The 10,627-nt window shown below is 35.3% G+C and overlaps 1 protein-coding gene across 1 annotated transcript; it reads right to left on the bottom strand.

Moving 5' to 3' along the window:
* Positions 1–319: 319 nt before the first annotated feature.
* Positions 320–10,297, bottom strand: ZFAND5 (zinc finger AN1-type containing 5; the record flags this gene model as incomplete). Its single annotated transcript, XM_079548936.1, has 5 exons — positions 320–468; positions 720–845; positions 9,125–9,222; positions 9,622–9,736; positions 10,147–10,297. The coding sequence occupies 5 exons, from the start codon at positions 10,295–10,297 to the stop codon at positions 320–322; spliced, it is 639 nt and encodes a 212-aa protein (XP_079405062.1).
* Positions 10,298–10,627: the final 330 nt, after the last annotated feature.

Below are 10,627 nucleotides of genomic sequence, written 5' to 3'. Positions count from 1 at the left end.
AACATGCAGATGGCATACATTTGTTTGGCACAAGTGAAATAATAGTCTGTCCTCTGTGCATGTGTATTCCTGCGCAGGTTTCTAATCATTCAGCTATATTCTAAGGAGGGCATACATATTTTCAAGGGCTGTACCTATCCAATCCTGCCTGTAACAAACTACCAAACATTCTGAAATATAATTAAGACAAACAAGACTAAAAAACAAAACAACTTTGGAGAACATCGAAGGAAAATGGCCATGCACCTGCTCTTCAATGTTTTCCTAAGATATATTATAAACAAAACCAAAAAGTCAGTCTTTTCATAAGCAGTTCCATTTATATTCTCTGGATTTTTTCAGCCACTACCACGGGATTCTCTTTCCTTATTTTTGCTGCAGCTTCTGCTTTGTAGTCATAGGGGCAGTTATGCTTGTCAGAATAACGGTGAAGTCCACAAAATAAGTTTCCACAGCGGCAGTCAAATCCTGTCCAAAGGAAAATATACAGCATCATTAGAAAGCTTTGTATTTAAGAAAGCTGTAAGTTAATGGCTTAGTTGCTATAGAAGAAAATCATATATGTTTGACTCCTCTGACTTACAACAGCCTAGCAAAAAAAAAAAAAAAAAAAAAAAAAAAAAAAAGTTTCCAAAACATGTCATTTGGAAGTAATTAGGATTTCGTGATCAACTTCACTGTTAAGTTAAATCTTTTTCAGCATTTAAGTGTTCTCCTACCTGTAAGGCCAACCTTCTTTCTGCACATGAAACATCTGTTCTTCTTTGGTTTGGGAAGTTCAGGAGCTTTCTCTTCATTTTGTGAAGTACTAGGCTGAGAAACTGATGGGGTTGGTTGAGTAACAACTGTTAAAGCAAGCAAAGAATAGAAAGGTTACAATTTCTTACTTTTCATGACCATATCTAACTATACAGTAACAAGCATACATTTCTAAAGATTACTTCCCACTATTAAGACTCTAAATAGACTGTATGAAGTACTGCAGACTAGACTATGAAAAAGTAAATCACAAAGATTTTTAAGTCCACTGCAAGTTCCCCTTTTGGGTCATATTTTCTCTACAGTTCTACTAGTCAGAAAATCTAAGGTATATTTAATGCTCACCCAAAGTTGCACGTGCTCTCAATACTAAGAACAACCACACAATCAAGTAAAATTTCTTTTAAAATAGTAAAAATATTATCACATGCAAAGTGTAGTTGAACAGAGATGATACCTACAGAGAATGTAATCAACTGGAACATACTTACAACTGGATAAAAATGAATTTGTCAGTAATACGTCACTGTCATAGTACTGGTTATTGTGCCACTATATACCTCTGAAATCAAGAGAACCAAAACCTGAAACAATTCACAAAGACAGCTCACAGCAAACTACTGATTTGGGGACAGATCCAGAACACTGCTATAAAACACATCATACAAAAGAATCTTATTATTCAGTAATTTGAAGAATGAAGTATGGATTTTTCACAATAAGTATCTATATTCTTAAGCTATATTTGGCTTTAAAGTGCAAGCAGGTATAGTAAAAATTGAAGTCTGTTCATGACAGAAGCAAGTGAAAAATAAGTCAGTGACATTTTACTTGTTACCGAAAAAATGTCATTCACAGAACTTGCATGAATCTGTTTATTTTCTTTTAAAAAATTATTCTCATCAAATTAAAGGGTATTTTTGTTGTTGCTTTAATATCCCCTTAATTTATATACAACTCTCATGGAAGATAGCTCAGGGTATATATTTTAATGCTATCTCTGACACATATAATCAATGGACCCTATTCCTAGCACCGTTTTCCTGAGAACTCCCAGCTGTTTGATGATACAAATTATTTTAAAATACAAGGAGCAAACTACAAAATACATTACAGAATAAGCAAAGTACGTAAGCCTTAAAAACATATTTGTAATGAAATTTATGCATACAAATAAGGTTTGAGTTCAGATTTTTTTACTTCCCGTGAGAATTTAGATTTTTCAGACACAAAGAGAGAGTTATGCTATTTTCCTATCTTTAAATTGTTATTTAATTTCATTTATATTATCATGTTTGTATGTGTTATGAAAAATAAAAGATCACTATTATCCCCCACACCTTGGAAGCCTCACGATTCACTGTGGAAGACAGGCCTTGAATTCCTGACTGGAGTCTAAGAAAGATTTAGAAGTGACAAGTTCTAATTCTCAGAAGTAACAAGAAGTACTCACCATTCAAACCTCCAAAATTTTATACAGTAAGACAATAGCTGCTAATATTTTCTTGAACATTTGTTTAATAGTCCTAATAAATTACAAAAGCCCTTTACTGTATTTCTTGTCTGGTAGAGATCTTTTTCTAAAAAAATTGTGAAGTGTTTGGTCTGTTGCTTAGTCCACAAGAGTAACAAAATGTTATAGGACTTGCATTACAATCATTACTGTTGTCAGTACTTTTTGGAGTAACCTGTTACTGTTTTTTGAGAAAACTTCTTTGTATTTGTGATTTATCAACATTTTCTAGAGTTCCAGTTATGATGCTTTGAGCTTATTTTTCAATTCCAAAGAAAGCAGTAATTGGTATCAGTCAATCCACGTAAGAGCTTCTGACCAAAACAAGTTAAAGGACATTGATATGACAAACAGCATACAAATCCTGGGTGCTATCAAGCCCCAGTTACAGCATTAAAAAAAACCAAACAAGCAGCATCCAAAAGACGAAGTCAAGCTCCTTTTAGATTTGTTATGCTGTTAATTTGTTTAAAAATGCAACGATAAGTGTAAGCCATGACAGGAAAAAAAGAGGAACCAAAAATATTTCTGCACGCTGCAATTTGCTGTACAACTAGCCAGAGGGAAGCTTCATCTGCATGAGAAGGAATTCACAGTATGAGCCCTCACAGGCTACATGCTGTTTCAGTCAGATGCAAGAGAAAATGGATAAAAGAAGGGGCAAATCAAGAATGACCTAAATAACTGAAGTCACTCACACCATGCACTAAGATAAAATTAAAGCAAGGAAAATAAAAAACAACAACCTTTATCACTGCCTAACATGCTCACAAGGAAGCAAAAGAGAACAAATCCATCTCAGTGAGAACATTACAGTTACTGCAGGTACTCTTTCTCCTGTGCTCAAGGAACCTGCACCAAGTGTTCACAGCCACACCTAGCAGCACAGGAACCAGGAAGTGAAGAAAATAGTCCTAAGAAATGGGCTGCAGAGGCCCATTTCCCAAATAAGCTGCTGAACAGTTATCTTTCCTACACAACTAAAATGCGTTCAGTAAAGAAGGAAGAGTAGAACATGCAGAGAAAAGGCAGTAAAGACTTAATAAGTAAGATGGGGCAGAGCTCCCTGAATTCAAATTGAAACATACCGTTTATTTCTTTAAAAGTAAGTACTTTCCCTCAGAAAAGAAGGACTCTTCCTATCACCCATCAGGCAAATGCTCTAGTATTATTTATCCAAAAATAATTAGTGCTTCAAATAATTGCAATATGATCAGGGATTAAATCACTGGACAAGAACTGCGAGTACAAAAAACAACATGGTTACTTTTACCTGCAGACCAGCTTCCTCAGTAACAATATCCCTGTTTGGATGAATTAAGCTCCATACTACTAAAAGATGTTTTTATCATTTTAGCTGAGTTCCTGCTGGCACAAAGCCATCTTCATCATTGTGATCATTTCCCTTACCAAGCTTTGGCTCCAAAAGCTAACTGATCAGGTTTACTCCACTTGAATTTTAATCAGACCAATTGTTCTGTTACAAGGCTGAAAAAACTTAGGAATAACAGATGTTCAGAATCGGGTGAACCTTATTAATCATTTCAGACCAAAGTTATCTGTAGCTGTAATAAGCTGCATTACCATCACGCACAGAGAAGTCTACCACACATCTGCTAGGGTAATAAAGAGTAACATAAATCTCAGTATTAGAGGTATCCAAAAAAGCCCACCAATACAGGTATTGCATCATAACTCTGGGAAAGCTTCTTTCATGTATAATCTGAAGATAAGACAGATCTTCACAAAAGGCATGTGGGAACACTGATGCTGCTGATGAATGAAGTCAGCCACACGCCACAGCATGACAGCTACTCAACCAAACATAGACAGATCCTAAAGAGAACAAAGCTCTTACCTGACCAAGCTATTAAACCTTAGTGACTTTTTCAAAAACAACACTATGACAACTGCATTTTCAAAATGGACAGTAGGTTTGCTTATGCAAACATAGCTGCTGCAGAAAAGGATGCCTACTATGGTTATTTTTCAGATTTTTCACACGAAAAGTTATTTATTTGATGATTTTCAGTTGAAAAACACATCTATTTTTCTTCGATCCTCCATATACCAAAAGTAACCAGAAAAAGGCCTCTCAACTAACACCAACTAGAAACTTATTTTCTGATTATGTATAAATTAACCACGACACAGGATTCCAGCAGCTTGAACTGCACAACTATCATAGGATTACTAAGTAGATAACCTTACGTAGATGCTGGAAGTAGATAAACCTAGTATAGTAGATAACCCTAGATGCTGGCAGAGCAAAGTCAGTCTTGAAAATATAAAAATACAAGCGTCTTAACTTGACTTCATGAAACCAATTCCGTTGGCCAACACAAAACTAGCAAAACCAAAACAAATAAGAATGGAGGTAAAGTCTGGAGTAATCAGAAAGACAGCCGACTAAACATCTGCAGTACCAGAGCAGAAACTGCAGATCACCAAATCCTCTTATTTTGTTTTAAATACAACAGACTAGTACATAAAATTGGAATTTAAAAAGATGAACAGTCCTTGTTAGGCTTTGTCAAGCTTCTTGGAAGTAAATGCTTTATTTTTCAGAAACCAGAACTGCTATGGCAATCTAGGAGCCAAAAATGAAAAGGCTGAAAAATAAACTTCACTTCTAATTTCACAGGCAAGAGAATGAATATATTCTGCAGCATGTACCTTATTTCCCATATGCCCAACTAACAAGCATATAAAATATTTTAAATATTTTATTAATGTAAAGACATCCTGGTTTACACATTGCACAAATACTTCAATTTGGTCACCATGAAGACATGATCTACCACAAACATTTCAGGGAAGAAGTTAAAACAGCATTCTATCAGCAATAAGCACAGGACCACAGTTGGACCCTCAGTTCTATTTTCCAAGACTTCAAGCCAATCCAATTTCAGAATTATATAAAGCAGGGCTATCTACAGATATTACAGTAGACATGGGTAACATGAAGATAAACTATTTTGAATGCAAAATGCAAAAAGTTGTATCAGCTGACTTTAATAATGACTACAAACAAACTGTCTGTCGTTACAACATGGTTAAATATTATAACATGCAAAGCCAAATCAGAATTAACAAAGCAATTATTACAGCATCAAAATCCAACAAGTACCAGTTATAATCTCAAGCCTACCATATTTCATTAGCAATCTGTTCAGCATCTTGCACTATTACCAGCAACACACACTGACGACATCTACAATTAAGTTAGAGCAACTCTCATAACATGGTCTGAACCTGGATGCAAGATAACATTAAAAAATCATATTGGCTTTGTAGAGTCAGTAGACAAGTGAGTCAAACACCATTTTCCACTGCCTTCTGAAGCTCATTAAATATTACTTCAAAAAAAAAAAAAAGAAACAATCTGCAGTATGGATGGAATTAGGCCGCAGTTTAGCAGTTATCTGAGTATTTTTAAAATACGTTACATGAGAACAGACATTTCAATTTCGCATTCACTTTCATTACATGCCATATTACTCCTCAGCTATGGCATCATACCCTGCACTCTAAAATTACTAATTAATTGCTAAATTAATTACTAAAGTTACTAATGCATTAAAAACAAAGCAAATCTAAGTCACTAACATGCACGCTGATATCAATCATGTCTGGTAACAAACACTTCACAGGAGACTTATAATTGAACCATGGAAAGACAGACAAAACCACAAGAAGTGCTAAAAACATACAGTAACTTGAAATAACATGATGTTTAAATATATGTGTTTTCAAAACATTTTTAAAAATGCCTAATATGCCAACTCATTTTTCTCTTTTGTAAGTATCTTTCACTAGTACTTGCATGCCTGCTAGAACAAAACAGGTTTCATAAGGAAGGGCTACACTACGCCTTACCAACTTGCTGAATTCCTGTATATTGCTCTGATAGTATAATACAAAGAAGGGAAAGAAGTCAAACTAGGTTTGGCATTGAATTCCTGTAATCCACAAAAGGAAAAAAACAAAATGAAAAAACAAATAGCTGTGAATAATTTCTAGAACGCTTTGGGTAAATTCTGTACTATAATTCATTTCTTAATAATAGTAAGTGTAAAAGCAGGTCAAAAGCTTATGAATATTATGTAAATAGAGCCCACTTAGCGGAGTTTAGACACAGAGGCCTTTAGATTTCTGACTTGCGAGTAGTTCATCATATAGGGAACTAGATAACATATGCCGCTGTTCAAATATGAAATAATACAGCTGAACTACAAAATTACAGGTCAGAAGAAAATACAGTGTGCTAGACATGTCAATTACAACCAACTGGGTCAGTTACATCCGACACACATCTTTTCCTTCAACTGTTAAGATATGACTACTTGAAAACTTGATTTGTCTGAATGAGAATCCAGTTTGCAATCTCAACCTGGGGAGAAAATAAAAATAAAAATAAAGCAAGATAAGCCTGTAAAGTTTTACCGTTCCCAACCTCAACAGCTTCTTAATTTAAGCTACACATTGTTAAAAAAATATATCAATTGCCAGATGTAATTATTTATAGCTTTCTGGCTTGCAAAGGAAACACTGAAAATTTCTCTTCCTAATGAAGTTCTGGCAGAAAAGAATGCAACTTTATGTCAGTGATGATGTTAAAAGGAGAGATGTACTTTACTTAAAGGTCATGCTGTTCATGCTCTACACTACTATCTGTGTAACAGTTGTAAGTTCAGTTTCTAGGGTCAGTTCTGTGCTCAGAACTAGACTTCAAGACTGTGGTATTATCTTAGAGAGTTACAACTAATAGAAAAGATCAGCTCTGTTGTTATGAATTATTGTGCATTGCTGTCTCACCTCCGCCTCAGGAGGAGAGAACATCACACACTGAATGTCACTGGAAAAAGGAAGAGAAGAAAAATGCAACCAGTCCAGACACAACAGGGATTCTGAAGCCTACGGCATATTTTCTCACACGTGAGATAGAACATCTTATGGGTATCATAAACATACAGAAAGGGTTGAAGGAGACTCCAAAGCCCACCATTTCCAACAGTTATACCAAGGGCAGGGCTGCCAATTCAGGCTGCCCAGGGCCCATCCAACCTGGCCCTGAATGCCTACAAGGCATGAGACATCCACATCCTCTCTAGACAGCCTGTGCCAGTACCTTACCACGCTCAAATTGAAGAATTCGTCCTAATGTCTAATCTCAACCTACTCTTTTTCAGTTTAAAATAATAATACCCAACTTTGTATAATGTCTCTTTCTATCTTTATAATAATCTTCTTACAGCTCTGAAAGGCTGCAAGACATACTAAGGGAGGCAGTTTTGTTCCAGAAGTTTCCCCAGAAACATTCAAGTGCTGCGGCAGTACATCAACTTGCAACAACTGTTACTGCTTTCAACCGGCAAGATTACTTACAAAAATACAACAGTATCTTGAGCTGCTATTGGATTCCCACCCTCCCCCCTTTTTAATCAAGAGAAGCAGGTGACAGCTATCATATAGCTCACTTGTTAAGGAAAAAAACAGGTATTGGGTCTGAAATTGAAGGTTGTCTGTTACACACAGCAAAATGACAGGCTACTATTGGCAGTTTCAGTAAGAGTAAATTCACTTAGTACTTCTCCATTGCTACCATTTTATGCATTTCTTCGGCTTGCTTGACACCATTTCAGGCAGGAAATCTTAAAAGTTCTACAGGTTCATAAATATCACAGTTGAGCTTTTTAAGTCATGTAAAGAAATACTCTTCTGATGACATTAGTTATAATAGTATTAGTAAAGAAATCTGCTCTGAACAGAACAAGAAGAAATACACTTTTGAAATGGACTTTAGCTCTTGTCACGGAATCTCAGCTCAGCAAGACTAGTTGCAAATGGTAAAACCCTCTGTAGAAAAAATGAGCAATTAAATATCAGTTAGAGCAAAACCAGAGTTAGTTAAAAACCACTTTTATCCCGTGCTGAGTAGCGTCCTTTGCATTTTATACCCGACTTCATAAGTGAAAAACATTAATCTTATCTTCAGTTTAAATTTACCAATTATCAGCTTCTGTTTTAAGAATACTTCATAATTGTTACATTAAAAAATGGGGATACATATACGCACAGAATGAATACATCAAGGTATTCATTTAAGTAGATTAATAAATGAATTCAACCACTCAGTTGCAGTCCCTTTCCTGCCTCCCTCCAAGCAATTTGCACTTTTAAGTTTAATCACTACAGCTCAACCTTCCAGTGCAAGAACAAAACATCTAAACTGAAGATTAATTCCCAGCTTTAAGTATCCTACATCCACAGAACAATGCTTTAATTATATCTACTGATATAATTATATATATCTACTGATTTCTCAACATTTCTTATTTAAAGAATCAACAATTTCTTATTTAAATCTCAACTGATTTCTTATTTAAAGAACCTGTAACCATTTTTGTCAGCATTTTTAAGTCCTTCCTCCACCTTCATTTCTCTGTAGAAAAGAATTTGTAAGAACTCCATTTTTTAAACCCAACAAGCCATGAGTCAGCAGAAGTTGTACTGCTAGATTATGCATAAAAATCTTTGGACTTCAAAATTGACCAATTTACCCTAGATGCAATTGTAGAGTGCCAAAAAAAGAAAAAAAAAAAAAAAAAAAAGGATTGGGAGTCAAAACTATCTTCAGATGTGTCAGTTTGTTTTTAACCAATACTGAACATGCAACTTAAAGCTATATTCTAGCACCAGTCATTTTTCCTTGATTCCAAGGGAAAACTATTTAAAACACATCATTAACTTTCTTAACAATTCCTGAAGACCAGCACCACAATGGGATATGCCTCCTCTGTCAACTTTGGTTAAGTCACCAGCACAACCAGTGTTACGCCACAAACATACCTGGCTCAGTCTCTGTTTTCGGTGTTACTTTTTCCTCTCTTGAAATGCTCATTTCTGTCATTTGCTGCGTTACAGGCAAAGCGGCAACAGGCACATTTCTGTTCATGTACAGTGAAACATGTAATTTTACATCAGTTTTAAGTACATAATAAAAATGTCCAAACCCATCAACAGACTACTTGTTTAACTAGTCCTGATGCTCGTCCCTAACTCCTGCTTCTACTATCTTCAAAATATTTTTGATTCTATTTTAGCTCCCCATAGTAGAAAATAGTCAAATCCGGAGCAAACACTTCTCCAGATAAACTGCAAATGCAGAAGTACAACACCAAACATTTTAATCACTAGTCATTTACAAAGATTTATAAAGAAAAGCACTGTCAGGTGTGCCTTCTGCTCCTAAGAAATTGAGTGAAGTGGGTCAAAGTTACTGCCAATCATTAACTTGCTACATACTCACAGCTCATCTGAAACTCAAAATAATGCTTTCATCTTACCTCGATTTTTCAGATGTGCTGCCAGCAACACCATCACAGTTGTTTAAGCTAGTAGTATCTGCTCTCTGAACAGATGTAGAGTCTGAGGTAGGACTGTTTGAACCAGTGGCTGGTCCTACAAAACAAGAATTTAAGTCATTATAAACAAGTTGTAGAATACATTAGTCAAATATTCTTGCATATAGTTATGAACTTGCATACATTATTCATTATACTGCACACTACCTCTTACTTAAAAGACAGACTATATTACAACTGTAATATCATGTAAGAGATCATGTAAGAATATACTGACACTAGAAATAAGTGGAGAAAAAAATTAAGGGTGGATCACAACATATTACACAGAAACACATTCCTATTTTTACTGTGTTTTGAATAAGTATACTCTTTGAAATTTGTTATTTCAGTATACAATATTCAGAAGTTCTCCCAAAACACGTTATGAGATTCCTCTTCATCAGTTTTATATTTTAATTCAAAATAAAATAAAACCAAGAAAACAGAGATACTATAAACTCTTACCCATTGGACTGATTCTGCCACTGTTCTGCTGCCGTTGAAGATGTTCTTTGTAGCAAACAGAACACATCCCGTTTGTCCTCGGATTTCCATAAAATCCACATCCTGTACTACACAGCATAGGCCCTGGGGTCTGGTTTGTCTCCTGAGTCATCTCGATGCTGTAAATAAAAGCAAGAACTGCATTAGGAGCAGACATGTCACCAAAATCAATTACAGGGTTACAGAATTAAAGCACGTCTGCTCACCCTGCTCCCATAAAATGATATCAGCATTCTTAAAAAGAGATTCATGGTCATTAATGAGCCATTCAATACTGCAGTTGTATTGTTAAGTAACATCATTACATATCCTTAAGACAAGAAAAAAAGTTATCATGCTGATGATACTGAGAAGTAGCATGCTTGTCAAACATTGAGCTGCGTGTCCAGGTTATGACCAAATTCAATTAATGGCAAAAAGCCCTTCGTTCTCAATCTCTGAG

Source organism: Tetrao urogallus (assembly GCF_951394365.1).
Source record: "Tetrao urogallus genome assembly, chromosome: Z".
NCBI lineage: Eukaryota > Metazoa > Chordata > Aves > Galliformes > Phasianidae > Tetrao > Tetrao urogallus.
This window is presented reverse-complemented; position numbering and strand designations above follow the sequence as displayed.